The sequence below is a fragment of the Heterodontus francisci genome, unplaced genomic scaffold (genome assembly GCF_036365525.1).
Source record: "Heterodontus francisci isolate sHetFra1 unplaced genomic scaffold, sHetFra1.hap1 HAP1_SCAFFOLD_52, whole genome shotgun sequence".
Classification (NCBI taxonomy): domain Eukaryota; kingdom Metazoa; phylum Chordata; class Chondrichthyes; order Heterodontiformes; family Heterodontidae; genus Heterodontus; species Heterodontus francisci.
The window spans coordinates 13,333,948-13,354,172 of NW_027141175.1; the positions used below are offsets into that span (position 1 = coordinate 13,333,948).

Genomic DNA, 20,225 nt, shown 5'->3' on the forward strand with positions numbered 1-20,225 from the left:
GAGAAACTGGGCCTGTATTACCTAGAGTTTCGAAGAATGGGAGGTGATCTCATTGAAACTTACGAAGTACTTGAAGGGATAGACAGGTAGATGCAGCTATGATGTTTCCCCTGGTTGGGGATTGTCGAACGAGGGGGAAGAATTTCAAAATAAGGGGCCACGTAGGACAGAGATGAGGAGAAATATCTTCACTGAGAGGGTTGTGAATCTTTGGAATTCTCGACGCCAGAGGGCTGTGGAAGCTCAGTCATTGAGTATCTTCAAAGCAGAGATTCATAGCCATCTAAAGCAATGACATAAAGGAATATGATGATAGTGTGCGCAAAAGGCATTGAAGTGGATGATCCGCCATGATCACATTGAATGGTAGAGCAGGCACGATGAGTGGAATGGCCTATTCCTGCTCCTTTGTCCTTATTTTTCGTTTTCCATTCACCTTACATCTATGTCTTCTGGTGATCGACTCTTCAGACATTGTAAGCCGTTCCTCTTACTCTAATCAATCTAACCCCTTCATAATGTGAAACACCTCTACCAAATCTGCTCTTAAACGTCTCTACTCAAAGGAGAACAATCTCAACTTCTCCAGTCTAATCACATAACTGTAACCATGATCCCAAGAATTGTGCTGGTCAAACTCTTGGTCCGCAGCATTGGACGCAATACTTCAGGCAGCCTGGGGCGAAAGTATGTATACTTGTATTTAGGGTTAGCATAACATCCTGGCTTATGTACTCGATGCTTCTATCTATAAAATCGATGTTACTATCTGCTTTATTAACTGCTTTCTTATCAAGTCCTGCCACCTTCAATGAGTTGCGTACAAACACCCTAAGGGCTCTCTGCTCGTCAACGTTCTTTAAAGTTGAATAATTTAGTTTGTTTTGTCTCTCCTCTTTCACCCCTACCAAAATGTACTTCCTCCCACATCAGTCATACCAATTAAACATTGGGAAGACTGAAGCCATTGTTTTCGGTCCCCAATTCAAAATCCCTTCCCTGGCGACATATTTCATCCCTCTGCCTGGCACTGCCTGATATTATACATACTTATCACAACCCTGGTGCAATATGAGACCTCGAGATGAACTTCTGATCACATAATCACGCCAGCACGAAGAGCGCCTATTTAACCTTCCATAGTGTCAACTGACGTCCTCCCTGTCAAAGCCACCTGCTCCCAAAAGCATCATTCGTGTCTTTGTTCCTTGCAAACTTAACTATTCCCATACACTCCAGGCTGGAGTCGAACATTCTACACTCTATACAATTGAGATGATTAAGAACTCTGCTGCTCGTGTCCTAACTCCATCAAGTTCTATTCCCCATGACTGCTATGCTCATTGGTCTGCATTGGTTCCCATTCAAGCGGCCTCTTGATACTAAAATTCACATCCTTCATTTCAAATCCCTCCATGGCCTTGCCCATCCCTATCGCTGTAATATCCTCCATCTTGCAACTCTGTGAGATAATTGCACACTTTAACATCACTGATTTCAATTGATCCACCATTATTGACCGTGCCTTCGGTTGCCAAAGCCCTAACTTCAGGATTTCCCTCCCTCCACCCCTCCATCTTTATACCTAGCTTTCCTCCTTAAAACAACTCTTTGACCTAGCTTTTATCCATCTGATCCGATCTCTCCTTCTGTGGATTGCTGTCATATTTTGTTTTATAAAGCTCTCATGGGGCGCCTTGGGACCTTTTTTGACCTTAAAGCCGCTGTACAACTACAAGTTGTGGTTGTTGTTGCTTTCCCACCGATTCCAACAACCTGCATTTGTCCTCTTGAAGGTCATTACTATTTTCCTCACTCTTCACTATATTTACAATCTGCTTGTCTTACTCACAGTTCCACATTATGCCCTTTACCCCGACACCCAATTCATTAATGTATATCAGAAACAGCTGCAAGCCTAGTACGGAATCCTGGAGAACACTAAGGACATCCCTGCAGTCCGAAAAAAAATCACCACAATGGCGATTAAAGGCACCCTTACGTCTGTTACCAGCCCCATCAATATATACAGGGCTTCTGGTTTATTACAAATCTGCTATTACACAAGTATAATTTAATTATTTTATTTTATTTACTTCTCAATCAGCATCGGAATGTAGCTGACATCTCCGTTTTTTGTTTTATTTTTCCTCTATTTCCATGTCCAATCATAATTATTTAATTAAAGCCCTGTCTCCATCTGGAAGCCTTGTCACAGTTATAATCATTAGATCTTTCACTGAATGTGGTTACAAATGTACAACTGCCACCTGAACTCCTTTCAACTGCTGTTCTGTTCTCCCAATGGGATGTATATTTTCCCTGATAATCCCCCTTGTTTACAGGTAACTTAGTGACGGCCGTGATTATTTGTTCCATTGACTTTTTAATGTCTTCATTTCCAATCATTGTTTGAACATAATTTATTGCCATGCTACCTGTCACAGGTGAGAACATATTGTAGTCCATCAAGCATTAAATTCTTGTACAAGACCCAAGTACTGTGGGAGCTTCAAATATGAAAATGCTGAAAATATTCAGACAGGCCAAGGGAGAGAAAAAAGCACGGCGGGAGCGGAGGATTAAATCGTACTCCAAAAGGGACAGAGTCGGAGGCTGGAGACAGACCGAGAGAGAGAGAGAGAGAGAGAGAGCACAATAGGGGCGGAGATTTAAAAAGGGCAGCAAAAGGGATAGAGTGGGAAGCTGGAGACAGGCCGAGAGAGAGAAAAAGAGAGTGAGCACAGCAGGAGCGGCGCTTAAAAAAGCACACCAAAAGGGAAAGAATCCGAGGCCGGAGACAGAGAGACTAAAACAGGAGTCGGGGTAAAATTGAAAAGTGACATCAGACTGAGGTCACAATCAACAGAGCGAGCAGGGACACAGAGTATTGAATAGTCACATGTTGAGTGCACAGTTAAGCTTTTAATTTTAATATAATTAAGATCAAATATATTGTAAGACCTGATCGATATATTAGGATATAAACTAAAAACTAAAGCGAATTTTAGCATTTACAATACGCAGTGAGAAAGTGCATTAGTTCAAATTAGGACAACATAATGCATAAGCTGCATTTAGCATGATTAGGGTTTATCAGAATTTATAAGGTTTACTGATAGTAAGGTTTGTTAATATTAGCGAAGCTTTATTATCATTTTAGGTTTATTAGATTCACAGTGCGCAGATTGCAAACTGAGTGTTAAGATGCGAGTTTGGTGAGTGGTGCATTCCGTGAAGTGGGCACAATTTTACTTTATTTCTACTTTTAACCCTTCAGTATTTGTTTCTTACTTCAGTGCAGTGGATGGAGCTGTTTTGTGAGTACCCGGCAAGCTATTCTACTCATAATAAAGTTAAGGTATGGCAGATCTGCTCTGCCGAGTGGAATGTACAGCCTGTGGCATGTGGGAAATCATGGACGCACCACTTGTCCCAGACAAACTCATATGCAGAAAGTGGTCACCGGCTGCAGAAGATTGAGCTCTGGGTTTTGGAACTCGAGCAGTGACTGGAGTCACTGCTGTGCATCTGCATGGTGGAGCATTAGGTGGATTGCACGTTTAGGGAGATGGGCACACCACAGATTAGGAGAATGCAGGCAGATTGGGAATGGATTACCACCAGACAGTCTAAGAGAACCAGGTAGGTAGTGCAGGAGCCCCCTGATAAGATCGCACTCGCTAATCTGTTTTCCATTTTGGATACTGGTGAGGGTGAAGGTTCCTCAGAGAAGTGCAGTCAAAGCCAGGTTTGTGGCGCTACAGGTGCCTCAGCTGCATAGCAGGGGAGGAAAAGTAGATGAAGAGCCGTAATGATAGGGGATGCATTAGTTAGAGGAATAGACAGGCGTTTCTGCGACATTAAACGTGACTCTAGGAGGGTGTGTTGCCTCCCTGGTGCCAGGGTCAAGGATGTCACTGAGAGGCTGCAGGACATTCTTCTGGGGGAGGGTCAGAGGTCGTGGTCTACATTGGTACCAATGACATAGGTAAGAAGGGTGATGAGGTCCTGAACGCAGCTTTTAGGGAGCTAGGAAGGAGAGTGGAAAGCAGATCTTCAAAATCAGTAATCTGTGGATTACTCACAGTTCCACGTGTGAGTGAGCATAGGAATAAGAGAATTGAGCGATTGAACACGCGGCTGGAGCAATGGTGTAGGAGAGAGGACATCAGATTTGTAAGACATTGTGACCAGTTCTGGGGCAGGTGGGACTTGTACAAGATGGGCGGGTTGCATCTTAGCAAGACTGGGACAAATATCCTGACAGGGAGCTTTGCGAGTGCTGTTGGGTAGGGTTAAAACTTAATTGCTAGGTGATAGGATCCTGAGAGGGAACTCAGATTGGAAGGCAGCAAAGCTGATAACTTGCCAGGGTTATGGGGAAAAGGAACAAATGCTAGAGAGGAATACAAAAGGGGAACAGCATACTTGGGGAGACAGATAGCACGAGAGTTAGGAATAGTACGTTAGTAAGTGGGGTCAGAGTAAGTGGTAAATGTAATAAAGTATGAATCAGGCTAATGTGCATTTTTGTGAATGCATGGAGTGTGGTTAATAAGACTGGTGAGGTATAGGTGCAGATATCCTTGTGCAAATATGATGGTGTGGCTAAAACGGAAACCTGGCTCAAAGAAGTGCATGACTGAGTGTTAAATATACGAGCATACAAATGAGGAGTCGGTGTAGGCCATTCGGCCCATTGTCCCTACTCCTCCATTCATTAAGTTCATGGCTGAACTGATTACTCCACATGTCCACCTCCCTCTGATAACCTTCCACCCCTTTGCTTATCAAGAATCTATCTACCTCTCACTTCAAAATAGTCAATGACTATTCTTGAACCACCTTTTGAGGAAGAGAAGTCCAAAGACCCACGACCCTCTGCGAGAAAAAATTTCTCCTCATCTCTGTCTGAAATGGACAACAACTTATTTAGAAAGAGTGAACCCTAGTTCTAGATTCTCCACGTGGAAAACATCCTTTCCACATCCACCCTGTTAAGACCCCTCAGGTTCTTATGTGTTTCAATCAAGTCGCATCTTACTCTTCTAAATTCCAAGAGATACAAACCTGGCCTGTCAAGTCTTTCCTCGCATGACAGCCCACAGATTCCAGGAATTAGTCTCGTAAATCTTATCTGTACTGCCTCGAACGCATTTACATCCTTCCTTAAATAAGGAGACCAGCACTGTACACAGTACTCCAGATGTGGTCTCACCAATGCCCTTTGTAGCTGAAGCAAAACCACCCGACTTGTGTATTCAATTCCCCTCGGAATAAACGGTAGGCTGTGTTTGCTGACAACGCAGTCACCAGGTGGCACAATACTTGCACTTGCGCAAATGCAGGCTCTTCAACTGCAACATCAGTGTCTGCGACGTTCAGGCAGCTGCCAGGTCTAAAGATGGCGCTCCTTCCAGGTGAAGCAGCGAATTACAGGTACTTCATTAAATTTAGTATACTGTATTCGCTGCTCACGATGTGGTCTCCAGTAGATTGTGGAGACCAAACGGAGATTGGCTGACCGCTTTGCAGAACACTTCTGCTCAGTCCGTAAGCACGACCCCAAGCTTCCAGTTGCTTGCCATTTCAACACCATCTCCCCCGCCCCACCCCCACCCCCACCCCCACTACCCACCCCCCACTCTCATGCTCACATCTCTGTCCTGGGATTGCTGCAGTGTTCCAGCGAACATCAATGCCAGCTCGGGGAACAGCTTCTCATTTACCAATTAGGCCTGCTACGGCCTGCCGGACTGAACATTGAGTTCAATAATTTCAGAGCATGAGCCTATTACAGTTGAGTTATTATTTTTCCTTTTGTCTTTTTTTATTTAGTGATTTTATTTCGGATTTTTTAGGGTGTTTAGTTTGTTTCTACTGTGCCTACCACCGTTTATGTTGTCTGTTAATGTTTGTGGTTGGAGTTCTTTGTGCTTTATAGTCTATTCTCAAACTATGTGTACTAATTCTTTGCCTTTCAGCCCACCATTGACATATTGTTTGCCTTTGCCCCATGAGCTTCTGGTCAGTTATTCTGTGACCGTGTCCTATCAACACCTTTTATTTTTTTATCTCTTGCCACTCTCCCCGCTTTTCTTGTCCAAAATCTTTTACATTTCTAATATTTGTCAGTTCTGATGAAGGGTCACTGACCTGAAACGCTCCCCCTCCTTCTCTCTCCACAGATGCTGCCAGACCTACGGAGGATTTCCAGCATTTTTTGTTTTTATATTAGATTTCCAGCATCTGCAGTATTTTGCTTTTATTGAAGATGGCGCTGTTCAATTTGTCACAGGAAATTCTTATTGCTATATCGTTCCAGCAAACTAACCTTACATTAAGTTGCATGGACGCCCAGTAACATGTTACTACGTATTTATATGATACAAACGGTAATCTTCAGATCCATTTAATATTCCAGCAATTCTATGAAATACAAAAGTAATTTTATGACTGCATTTCTCTTGGAAGACAATGAATTGGCACCTCAATAGTTGGAAAAGGAAATCGGGCAGAGTATGAAATGTGCTGCCAATTCGTTATAATGATTCGATTAGATGCGTGTGAATGACTGACTTCACCCGAACGCAGCTACTAGCTCCCGCCCCACTGGCCGCTCTTACCACTCGGCGAATCGCTTTCTGCCCCCACAGCCGCTTCCCCCCTCAGCCGCTCACTCCAGGCCCCACCGGTTCCCTCCTGTTGGCCAGTCGCTCCCACGTTTGATTGTCTCCGCATGCGGCTCGAAGAAACAAGAGGTGACGTGGCACGTTGCAGCGAGTGGCTCAGAAGAGGGAAGCGGTCAGGCCTGGACGGGGGGCTTGGGGGGCAGCTGGGTGCGAGTGGCTGGAGACCGGGTGCTGAGGAGAGAACAATCGGGCAGGGGAGCAGCGAAGTCTGGAGCGAGCAGCTGAGGTGACGAAGCATCGAGGCGTGGAGCTCGGGGGAAAAGGTCCAGCCTCAAAGTCTCCCATTGTGCCGCTCGTTCCAGCCCAGTCGGGGGCTGGATGCCCGATGATGCTGCATCGTGCAGGTAGGAAGATGGGCCAGGTGTGGATTAGCGATGACATTTGCGCTGCGCGGTTAAGTCTTCCACGCCCACTTAGTCCTGCCAAGATGCTATGCGCATGTGCGAAACTTGGCGCGCTCTTATGACGTCAGCGAGCCGCTGCGTTGTCAGGAATTACTTTGTAAAGGACAGCTTTCCTAATTACTGCTATACCTACGCACTAACTTTTTTGTGATTCATCCACCAGGAGCACAGATCCCTTTGCAGCTCAGAGCTCTGCAATCTCTCACCATTTAGATAATATGCTTTTTATATTCTTCCTGCCAAAATGGGTTATTTCCCACATTCCCACATTATGCTCCATTTTCCAGGTCTTTGCCCACTCACTTACCCTATCTATATCCGCACATAAGTTACTTTCTAACCTATATTTGTGTCATCAGCAAATTTAGCAACGATACCTTTTGTCCCTTCATCTACGTCATTTATATACATTGTCAAAGTTGAGACCCCAGCATAGATCCCTGTGGCACACCACTCGTTATCCTTTGCCAACCCAAAAAATTCCCATTTGTGCCTAATCTCTGTTTCTTGTTAGCTAGCCAATCTTCTCTCCATACCAAAACGTTATTCCCTACTCCATGAGTTTTACTTTCTGCAATAACCTCTGTTGCGGCACCTTATCAAATGACATCTGGAAAACAAAGTACAATACATCCACCGGTTCCCCTTCACCAACCACACAGGTAACTCATACGAACATTCGAATTAGGAAGAGGGATAGGCGAATCGACCCCTCGAGTCTGCTCCGACATTCAATAAGTTCATGGCTAAACTGATTACTCCACATTCCCAACTACCCCCAATAACCCCCCACCCCCTTATTTATCAAGAATCCAACTACCTCTGCCTTAAAATATTTAAAGACTCTGCTTCCACCGCCTTTTGAGGAAAATAATTCCAAAGACTCACGACTCTCTCAGAGAAAAATATTCTACTCATCACTGTGGGGCGGCACAGTGGCACAGTGGTTAGCTCCGTAGCGTCACAGCTCCAGGGACCCGGGTTCGATTCTGGGTACTGCCTGCGCGGAGTTTGCAAGTTCTCCCTGTGTCTGCGTGGGTTTCCTCCGGGTGCTCCGGTTTCCTCCCACACGCCAAAGACTTGCAGGTTGATAGGTTAATTGGCCATTGCAAATTGCCCCTAGTTATAGGTAGGTGGTAGGGAAATATATAGGGACAGGTGGGGATGTGGTTGGAATATGGGATTAGTGTACGATTAGTATAAATAGGTGCTTGATGGTCGGCACAGACTCGGTGGGCCGAAGGGCCTGTTTCAGTGCTGTATCTCTAAACTAAAACTAAACTCTGTCTTGTATTTGCGACAGTGACCCCTCGTTCGAGATTCTCCCACAAGGGGAAACATCCTTTACACATCCACACTGTCAAGACCCCTCAGGATCCTATATGTGTTAATCAAGTTGCCTTTTACTATTCTAAATTGCAAAATGATACATGCCTCGCCTGTCCAATCTTTCCTTCTGAGGCAGCCCATTCATTCCAGGTATTAGTCTAGTGAACCTTTTCCATACTGCCTCTAACGCATTTACATCCTTCCTTAAATAAGAAAACCAGAAGTGTACTAAAGATGTGGGATCACCAATGCCTCCCTCAAAGAACACCAATAAATTGGTTAAACGTGATTTACTTTCATAAAACCATGTTGACACTGCCTTATTACTTTGATTGTTTCTAAATTCCCTGCTGTTACGTCTTTAATAATAATTTCCAACATTTGTGCTGAGACAGATGTCAAGCTAACTGGCCTGCAATTTCCTCCTTTCTATTTCTCTCCCTTTTTGAATAAAAGAGTTGCATTCGCTATTTTCCAATCTAGTGGTGCCTTCCCGAATCTAGGGCATGTTGGAAAATTGAAACTAACGCATCAACTATCTTAGTAGCCACTTCTTTTAACATCCTAGGATGAAATCCATCAGGACACGGTTCTTGTCAGCCCGCAGCTCCAACAATTTGTTCAGTTCCACTTCCTTGGTGATTATAATTTTCTTGAGTTCCTCCCTCCCTTCCATTTCCTGACTGACAGTTACTTGTGATGTTACTTGTATCCTCAATAGTGCAGACTGTTGTAAAATATCTGTTCAATTCATTTGCCATCTCCTTATTATCCATTATTAATTCCTCAGACTCACTTTCTATAGAACCAACTTTATTCACTCTTCTTTTTTTAAGTATTTATAGAAACTCTTACTCTCCGTCTTTGTATTTCTAGCTATCTTTCCCTCGTACTCTAATTTTACCTTCCTTATCAATCTTTCAAGTCATTCTTTGCCTTTTTTAATATTACGTCCAATCTTCTGACCAACCTCCTTCTTTATGCAATTGTAGGCGTTTTCTTTAAGGTTAATACCACCATTAACTGTTTAAGTTAATGACGGATGGTGGGTCCCACTCTTGGAATTCTTCCTTATGTTTAAATATTCCTCGATACAAGATGTTCAGTAAAGATAGAAAATGAAAAAGGGGATAGGGTGGCAGTATTGATTAAGGGAAGCATTATGGAGCTGGAGAAAAAGGACGTCCCAGAGGGGCCGAGGACAGAATCCATTTGGCTGGAGCTAAGGAACAAAAAAGGTGCAGTTACATTTCTCGGTGTTGTCTTTAGGCCACCAGCTAGTGGAAAGGACTTGGAGGAAGACATGCTCAAGGAAATTACAGAGACGGCATGAATTATAGTGTAGCTTTAATGGGGGTATTTAAATATCCAAACATAGACTGGGATAATAGTACTGCAAATGGAAGTCAAGGTCAAGAATTCCTAGAGTGTGTTTGGGAAAGTTTTCTGCACCAGTGTGTTGCTAGTCCAACAAGAAAGGAGGGACTGCTAGTTCTGGTTCTTGGGAATGATGTGGGCCAAGTGCATCAATGATCAGTAGGGGAGCATGTAGGGGATAGTGATCATTGCATCAGAAGGTTTCGGGTAACTATGGAAATGGAGAAAGAACGATCCAGGGTAGGAATAATTAACTGGGTGAAGGCCAAGTCTAATGGGGTACGAATGTAGCTGGGCGAAAAAATTGGAGTCGAAAGCTGGCAGGAAAATTGGTAGATGTATAATGGGCTACCTTCAAAGAAGACTTAGTTCGGGCACGGTCAAAGTATATTCCCTTGAATGGGAAAAAGTATAGCCAGAGCTCCCTGGAAGACCAAAGAGGTAGAGATTAAGATAAAGAAGAAAAAGTGTGTTATGACAGATGCCATGGAGAAAATAATATTGAAAACCAGCCTGAATATAAAAGTTCCAGAGGGGAAGTCAAAAAGCAAATAAAAGAAGCAAAGAGAGAGCATGAAAAGAGACTGGCAGCTAGCATAAAGAGAAATTCCATACCTTTTTACAGAATACAAATAGTAAAGGGGTACTAAAAAGAGGACTGGGCCGATTACAGACCAGAAAGGGGATTTACACATGGATGAAGAGGGCTGAGATATTAAATTAATACTTTGCACCCGTCTTTACCAAGGAAGAAAATGCAGCAATGTTGAAAGAGGAGGTAAGTCAGACACTAGAGGGATTTAAATTTGATTAGAGGAATTATTAGTTAGGCTGCATGAACTAATTGTGGATAAAGAATCAGGGCCAGATGAGATGCATCCAAGGATACTGAGGGAAGTGAGGGTAGAAATCGCAGAGGCACAGGCCATAATGTTTCAGTCTTCCTTAGACTCAGGGGTTATGCCAAAGGACTGAAAAATTGAAAAAGTTGCACCCTTGTACAAAGAAGGATGTAAAGATAAGCATGTCAATTACAGGTCAGACAGTTTAACTTGGGTGGTGGGAAAACTTATAGAAAAAATAATTCGGGACAAAATCAATACTCACGTGGACAAATGCGACTTAGTTAAGGAAGCCTGCATGGATTTCCTAAGGGAAAATCATGCTTAGCTAACTTGCTGGAGTTTTTGAGGGTTTAGCAGAGAGGGTTGTTGAGGGCAATGCTGTTGAGGTGGTGTACATGGACTTTCAAAAGGCGTTTGATACAGTGCCACACAACAAACGTGTGAGCAAAGTTGTAGCTCGTCGAATAAAAGGGACGGTATCAACATGGATACGAAATTGGCTTCGTAACAGGAAACAAAGAATAGTGGTTAATGGATGTTTTACAGGCTGGAGGAAGGTTTGTAGTCAATTACCCCAGGGATCAGTGTTGGGACGCTTGATTTTCTTGATATCTATTAATGACGTAGATCTTGGTGAACAGGGCACAATTTCAAATATTGCTGATGATACGAAACATGGAAGCATTGTGAACTGTGAGGAGTATATTGTAGAGCTTCAATAGGACAAAGACAAATTGGTGGAATGGGCACTTAGGTGGCATATGGACTTGAATGCAGAGAAATCTGAGGTGATTTGTTTGGTCATGAAGAACATGGAGAGACAATATACAATAAAGGGCACAATTCTAGAGAGGGTGCAGGGGCAGAAGGACCTTGGTGTATATGTCCATAATTCATTGAAGGTGGCAGAAGTGGTTGAGAAAGCAGTTAATAAAGCATACAGTATATGAAACTTGTATAAGGCACTAGTTCAGCCTCAGCTGGAGTATTGTGTCAAACATTGGTCGGCACACTTGAGGAAAGGCGTGAGGACGTTGGAAAGATTCATGAGAATGGTTTCAGGAATGAGGAATTTCAGTTCTGAAAATAGATTGGAGAAGTTAGTACTATGCTCCTTGGAGAAGAGACGTCTGAGAGGTGATTTGATGGAGGTATTCAAAATCATGATGGTTCTGGACAAGGTATATAGAGAGATACTGTTCCCACTCATGAAAGGATCGAGAACGAGGGCACAGATTTAAATTATTTGGAAAGAGAAGCAAAAGTGACATGAGGAAAATCTTTTTCATGCAGTGAGTGGTTAAGGTCTGGAATGTGCTGTCTGAGAACGTGGTGAAGGCAGGTTCACTTGAAGCATTCAAAAGGGAATAAGACAGTTAATTAAAAAAAATAAGAATGTGCATGGTTATGGGGAGAAGGCAGGGGAATGGGACTGAGGGAATTTCTCTTTCAGAGAACCAGTACAGAAACGATGGGGCAAATGGCCTCCTTCAGCTCTGCAAAAACTCTGTGATTCTGGCAGCATCTGTGGATGAAAAAACAGAATTAATGTTTCAAGATGGTAATATTTATGAGATTTGGGAGTATTTAAATATAAAACAGTTTTATAAGCCAGTCAGGGAAAGAAGGGAGGATGGGATTATGATCAAAATTGAGTTCAATAATTTCTCTTTCATTCTTTCATCAATTGATCTCTTCTGCCTTCTACCATATCAGAGAACTTCCGTTTCTTCTTTCATGTACAATCATTTCAATACATTACTGGAGACTGTAGCACGTTTTTAAATTTCAAAACGTAATAAGTGAAACTGATAACTGTCTTCCCAGGTTGATATGTATTTTCCTTGTGTATTACCCTTCCTTACAGTTAACTTAGTAACGATTGTGATCCTGTCTCGAGGAAAGTGTGGTCTCTCCAAATGTGTCACTCACTACCTGATGGCCATGGCAGCGGCAGATCTACTGGTCATTATATTCGACCTGATATTGAGGCACATTCCAATTGTCTATAACAAACAATTTATTTTCTTGGAGTCCATCCGTGGGTGTAATATCCATGCTGTCCTGCTCTTTGCAACCACAGATTGTTCTGTCTGGTTCACCGTCACTTTCACCTTTGATCGATTTGTGGCCATTTGTCGCCAGAATCTGAGAATTGAATATTGCACCGAGAAAACGGCGATTGTGGTCCTGGGAACAGTGACTGTGCTGAGTTGTTTAAAGAACATTTTCTGGTATTTCATGTTAACAGATCACTATCGGTTAGCGAACACGCCCTGGTTTTGTTTTGTAACAGTTGATGTTTGGTTCTCTCCAGCCTGGACAACGATTGAGTTCCTTCATCACATTCTAAACCCTTGTGTCCCATTTTTTCTGATTCTGCTGTTCAACGCATTCACCGTTAGCCACATTTTAGTGAGCAGCAAAGTACGCAGGAGACTCCGAGGTCACAGCAGAGGGGAGAGTCCCAGAGACCCAGAGATGCAGAGCCGAAGGAAATCCATTATTCTGCTCGTAGTTATCTCGGGGAATTTCATACTGTTATGGGCAATGTTAATGCTCTATTATATATGGGCCAGAATGTGGGGTTTGGGGTATCAGTCTGTATGGTTAGCTGATTTTGTGGAAGAAATGGGTTTCATGCTGCAGCTTCTGAGTTGTTGCACACACACTTGTATTTATGCCGTGACACAGGCGAAGTTCCGAGAGCAGTTCAAGAATGTTGTGAAATATCCCTTTACTCGAATTGTTCAATTAATTAAATGATCAGAAAAATTGTAGACTAACCAGCATCAGAACTGAAACCAGCCTCATTTCAACCAACTCTCCCCGAAGGTGTCAATCATATAGATCCTTCCTGGTGTCGAGTCAAACTTCATAATAACTGTCCCTGTGTAATATAACCAGTATTCACTGATGTAATTTCAGATTTGCAGCATCCCAGTATTTTGCTTCTGTAATCTAGATCTCTGCCATGCAGAGCAGTAGGGTCTGTCACTATGGCAACACAGTGATATTGGGGCCTGTCTTGTAGTTGACAAAGTGGAATGCAAGCCCGGCCAAGTAGCTGACAACGCACGTTTGTGGGCGAGCTGAGGGAACAGGGCTTCACACAATTTTGATACATTTTTGGAGCCGCTTCCAGATCTCCATGGTGATGGCAGGAAGAGATTAATTGGATGGGGCCTACTCTCATTAACGACACCATGATTTGATGAGGGCACAGCCTGGACGCCATGGTGATGACACAATAGACAGGAGGCGGGGCATATCGGCTGCAAGCTCCTCACCACTCTCAACTCACGGAGAGCTGAGAGAGTGCAGGAGGGAAAAGTAACACAGGCAGCCCCATCAACAACAAGGATAAACAAAAGAAAACAACAAGAACAGCAGATAATAGAAGGAAAGAAAATGGTGAGAAGCTTCAGCCTCAATCTAAACTATATAGAAAGAGGAAGGGAGAGAGGCTGGAGGACGCGTTTCTGGCGTGTGTTCAGGATGGATTTCTAGAGCATTATGTTGAGGTGCTGACGAGAGAACATGCTATTTTAGATCTAATATTATGCAATGAGAATGGGCTAATTAATAATCATGTTGTAAAATAAGTTTTAGGGATGAGTGACCATAATACAATAGAATTTCACATGATGTTGCAAAGTGGGATAGTTCAATCTGAAGCCAAGGTGTTCAGTTTAAACAAAGTAAATTATAAAGGTATGAGGGGCGAATTGGCTGAACTGGATTGGGAAAATGTATTAAAAAGTATGGCAGTACATATGCAATGGAAAGTCTTGAAATCAATGTTACATAGTTTACAGCAACTATACATTCCTTCAAAGCACAAGAACCCCAAAAATAAAGGCAGTGAACCGTGGATAACAAAGGAGGTTAAGAATTGTATAGGATTTTTAAAAATGCCTTTAAAATTGCCAGAAACGGCAACAAACCTGAGGATTGGGAGGATTTTAGAATCCAGAAAAGGAGGACTAAGAAACTGATAAAGACAGGAGAATAGAATATGTATGTGAGCGAACAAAAATAAAAACATAAAAACGGGCGTTAAAACTGTCCTCAGGTATGGAAAAGGAAACGTTTGGCTAAGAGAAATGTGGGTCCATTACAGGCAGAGTCGAGAGAATTTATAATTTGGAATAGAGAAATGGCAGAGAGCTAAATGCTTAGTTTGTCTTTGTCTTCCCTGAGGACGATACAAGAAATCTCCCAGAATTAGAAATTGAAGGAAATTACTATTAGTATGAGGGTTGTATTGGAGAAATTAATAGGGCTGAAGGTTAATAAGTCCCCAGGGCCTGATCATCTACATACTACAGCGATGTAAGAGGTAGCTATGGAGATAGCGGATGCATTGCTGATCAACTTCTAAAATTCTATACGTTCTGGAGCGGTTCCTGCAGAGTTAAAGGTCGCAAATATCACCCTACTGTTTACGAAGAAAGGGAGAGGGAATACAGGGAATTACGGACCTGTTAGCCTTACATCAGTCGTTGGGAAAATGCTAGAATCTATTCTAAAGGATGTTATAAATGGACAGCTGGATAATAACCATCTTATAAGGCATAGTCAATATGGATTTATGAACAGTAAATCATGTTGGACGACCCTGTTGGAGTTTTCTGAGGTTGTTACTGTAGAATTGAAAACAGGGAGTTGGTGGAAGTAGTATAATTAGATTTTCAGAAGGCCTTTGGTGAAGTCGCCCATAGGAGGTTGGTTACCACAATTAAAGCATATAGGATAGGAGGTAATATACTGGTATGGATTAAGGATTGGGTAACAGGCAGAAAACGGATAGTAGGAACAAACGGGTCATTCTTGCATTGTCAGGCTGTGACTAGGGGGTACCGCAGGGAAGAGTGCTTGGGTCCCAGTTCTTCACAATATATATCAATGATTTGGATGTGCGGGCCAAATGTATTATTTCCAAGTTCGCGGATGACAGAAAACTCGGTGGGAATATGTGTTGTGAGGAAGATGCCAAGTAGTTTCAAGGTGATGTGGAATGACGTATTGAGGGGGCAAGAAGATGGCCGATTGAAGATAATGTGGAAAGATGTGAGGTTACCCACTTTGGTAGGGGGATCGAATGTGCAGAGTATTCCTTAAATGATAAGAGATTAGAAAGTGTAGATGTACAAAGGGATCTGGGTGTCCTTGTCAACAAGTCACCGAAAGCGAACATGCAGGTGCAGCAAGCAATTAAGAAGGCTATGGAATGTTAGCCTTTATTGCAAGAGGAATTGAGTGCAGGAGTCGTGAAGTCTTGCTTCAATTGTGCAGAACATTGGTTACACCGCACCTGGAATACTGTGTATAGTTTTGTTCCCCTTACTTTAGCAAGGATTTTATTGCCATAGAGGGAGTGCAACGAATGTTCACCAGACTTCTTCCGGGGATGGCGGGACTATCCTATGAAGAGGGACGGGGGAAATGGGTCCATATTCTCTGGAGTTTCGAAGATCTCATAGATACATACAAAATACAGGAACAGGTAGACAGGGTAGATACAGGTAAGATGCTTCTCCTGCTTGGGAAGTCGAGAACCAGGAGGCACAATTTCAAAATAAGGAAGCAACCACTTAGGAGAGGGTTGAGTTGAACGTTCGTCAATCAGAGGGTTGTGAACTTTTGGAAGTCTCTACCCAAGAGGGCTGTAGAAGCTCAGTCATTGAATATGTTAAAAGCAGACATCGGCAGATTTCTAAATCCAGGTGACATTAGGGGATTTGAGGATATTCTGGGGAAAAGGCATTGTAGTCGATGATCATACATGATCGTACTGAATGGAGGAGCTGGCTCGATGGGCTGAATTGCCTCCTCCTGCTTCTTTGTTCCTACGTTCCTGTACGGAAAGTGTACAGTTCTGAGCTCCCGATGCAAGATATTTTGAGGGAGGTAGATAGGGAGGCTGTGTATGGAATAAGCACATCTCTGGACTCCAGGTACTAGATATGTAGTGGGAAGGAGGGAGACTTGAAAGACCAGGTATACGAGATATTTTGAGAGAGGAAGGTAGGGAGGTTGAATCAAGGCATTGCACTGGTCACGGCTCCAGATATGCAGAGGGTGGGAGGGACAAAGGCTGGATAAGGATCGAACACAACGCTTCACTCCAGATATTCTGCTTCCCTCCTGCTCCTCCTACTCGTCCTGCTCCTATGTTTCTATGTTCCTCACTCCAGCCATTTTGACGATTGTGAAAACATGTTGCCTGGGGTTTAAATGCTTTTGGCAAGTAGAAAAGGAAAATAAAATGAAAATCTGTCTTCACACTGAAATGAAACTAAAAATAGGCAACCACTTGTACTACATCTACCATGAATTTTCACAGGCCAACAAAAGGACACTAGCCACATCTGGGTCGTGTGGCAACCGACTTCAAGGCAAGAAAATGAAGATATCCCTGATCAAATTTAAGACAAACACTTTAGCGGATCTTCAGAAAACAAAACTTTCTGAAAAGTCTTTACTGCTTTGAAATTACCTCACGTTTTTCTAGCCAATTCTACATCTCAATATTTTTCTTCAAGAGATTAAACAGCTTGTGAATGTATAATCAAGAAGAGCAAATATTAAATCTGAGGTGTTTTGTTTTCTCGGTGCAGTAGCACGAAAACGAATTGTAACATTTGTAACTGTGCTTCAGCCAACATAAAATAAATAGGCAAGATAATGACACTCAACCGCTTTATAATAGATTGAGTGCCAAGGCTCTCGCTATCTCAGTATATCTTCTTTATTTGTCTTGCTTGGCAGCTCTTTTTGAATATATCAATGGATGATTGCATTATACAAAAGACAAACAAGGAATTTACAGAGACAAAAGCTATTTATCACTGAAAGCAACAAACTGATGATCAGTTATCTGTAAAGCACGTGGTTCACATCTCAAAAAATATAGTTTATCCACTGATGTCAATAGAAAGAAACATGTCTTGAGATTAATATTTTTGATTCGAAATACACATATGACCTTGGCTGAATACATTCCAAACGCAGACCTGCGTATCAATAAGCTTCACTGTCAGTGTGTGTCTAAAGTCAAAGAGATACTCTTTACTAAATTGTCATTATGAACTTTTGCTGTTAAGTAAAATATTTATATTTGATTTCATCTATAGAGCGAAATATACCCCGTACTGGGCAAGGACTGCTGAAATATAAAGTGATTTAAAAGGGGGACGTTCACAGCACTAGTTGGGCCATAGCTGGGATTTTCCATGCAGGTCTAGTCACGACACTATGGAAAAGATGTGATTTCACTCGAGAGGGGACAGAGGAAGTTCACGAGGATGTTCCCTGGACTGGAGAATTATAGTGATGAGGCTAGATAGAGTTCTTACCCTTGGAACAGAGGAGACCAGATTGAAGCATATGAAATCATAAAGGGTCTGGATAGAGTGGATAGGAAAGCTTTCTTCCCCGTTGCCGAGGGGTCCATAACGAACGTCTATTGATGTAGGGTAAGTGGTGTGAGGTTGATAGGGGATTGCAGGAGAAGTTTTCTCACACGGATGGTGGTGGGGATCTGGCATAAAGAGGCAGAAACTTTCACAATATTTAAAAGTTACTCGGATTTGCACTTGAGGTGCAGTAACCTGCAAAGCTATGGACCAAAAGGTGGAAAGTGATATAAGGCCGGATGGCTCCCTTTCTGGTGGCATGAACACAATGGGCTGATTGCCCTCCTTCTGTGCTGTAAATGTTTTGATTTGATATGCAGATAGAGGGAAGGAGCGAGGGAGGTTGAATCAGTCGTGTGTAGAGCTCTGGGCTCCGAGCACTAGATCACGAGGGATGGAGGAAGTCTGCATAATATGCGTGCATAGTTGTCGGCTCCAGGTACAATATATATATATAGATGAGGTGAGGGAGGATGGTTAAGGTTCACAAGTGGGGGTGACAGATACATAGAGGGAGGTAGACGCAATAAGGAGTGTGCATAGCTCTGGGCCGCACGTATCAGTAAAATAAAATGATAGAAGGAATGGAGTCTGGGCAAGTAATGTCCACAGCTCTAAATTCCATATATTAGAAGTATAAAGGTAGGGATGGAGGCTGCATAAGGTCCGGGCACAGCTCTGAGACACTAGAAAGTCAGAGAATGGAATGGACTGGAAAATGAGTGTGCACATAAAAACAGAAAGTACTTGAAATAATCAGCAGGTCAGGCAGCATCTGTGGAGAGAGGAGCAGAGTTAAAGTGTCAGGTCTGTGACCATCCACTTTCTGTTTTTATTTCAGATTTTCAGCATCTGCGATATTTTGCTTTTACGATAATGATTGTGCACTGTTGTGGCCTCCTGACACTAGACATAGAAGGGGTGACACGTCAGCAGGCCGGCAACTTAATGCAGAACCCTGGATTGCAAGTACTAGATATATAGATGGATTCGGAGAGGGTGGCTGAATATGGTGTGTGCACAGCTTTGGGCTCCAGATACGAAATATATAGAGGAAGGGATGGAAGCTGGTTAATGTGTGGGCTGCAGATCCTAGAACACATAGAGAGAGGTAGAAAGGTAGGCTGAATAACGAGTGTGCATATACCAGTTAATGAAAATGAGGGAGGGAATGGAGGCTGGACAAGTGATGTCCACAGATATTTGTTATATATATGGACATAAGGAGTCTGTATAAGGTCCTTTCACAGTTCTGATCTACAGATGCTAGAACTATAGAGGGAATGAGGGAACTGGATGAGTGTATACAGTTTTCGGCTCCAGATGCTAGATAGAGAGAAGAACACAAGTAGGGAGGCTGGCAAAATGTGTGCACAGCCCTGGATTCCACGTACTAGCTATACAGATAAATTAGGGGAGGGAGGCAGGCTGTGGACTGTGCACAGTTCTTGGATCCAGGCACTAACTACCTGAAGTGACAGAGGGAGTGAAGCTTAACAAGGAATGTGCATAGCACTGGCATCCAAATAATCGATATACACAGTACAGACAGGAGGGATGCTAGATATGGACTGCGCACATCTCTGCGTTACAGATGTGAATTATATGGAGAGGGCGGAATACTGAATAATCAGTGTGCAAAGCTTTGGGTGGGCAAGACTAAATATAAAGTGTGAGGTAGGCTTGCAGTGAGCGGGACGGGCTTTGGACTCCACTTACTCGATATATAGAGTGAGGCATTGAGGCAGGTTGGGAACGAACGTACAGAGCCCTGGACTCCAGGCAATAGATAAAGGGATGTGTGGAGAGAAACGGCACAAGGTGTGTGCTCCGCTCCAGGCTCCAGATACTATATATATAGAGGGAGAGCGGGGGGCATGATAAGGATATTGTACAGTTATGGGAGGTTGGAGGCTTGATTAGAATGTGCACAGCTCTGGGCTCCAGATTCGAAATATATAAAGCGATTGAGGGATGGAGCGGGTGAGAGAGTCTGGATAAGAAGTGTGTATAGCTCTGGGCTGAATTCCAAGATACATCGGGTAGAGAGTGAGTCTGGATTAGGAATGTGCTCAGCTGTCGGCTCCAGGGACCAGTTATATAGACTGAGTGAGCGGGGAGGCTTGACAAGTGTGTCCGCAGCTGTGGGCTCCA

The 20,225-nt window shown here is 43.1% G+C and overlaps 1 protein-coding gene across 1 annotated transcript in view; it reads left to right on the plus strand.

The window, feature by feature from the left end:
* The window catches only part of LOC137362408 (probable G-protein coupled receptor 139), a gene marked incomplete at its 5' end in the record, with an annotated part of 28,700 nt that extends 15,284 nt beyond the window's left edge, over positions 1–13,416 (plus strand). The window contains one exon of the mRNA XM_068026815.1: positions 12,518–13,416. Coding sequence (XP_067882916.1) covers positions 12,518–13,416 — 899 coding nt within the window. The remainder of the gene's footprint in view (positions 1–12,517) is intronic.
* Positions 13,417–20,225: the final 6,809 nt, after the last annotated feature.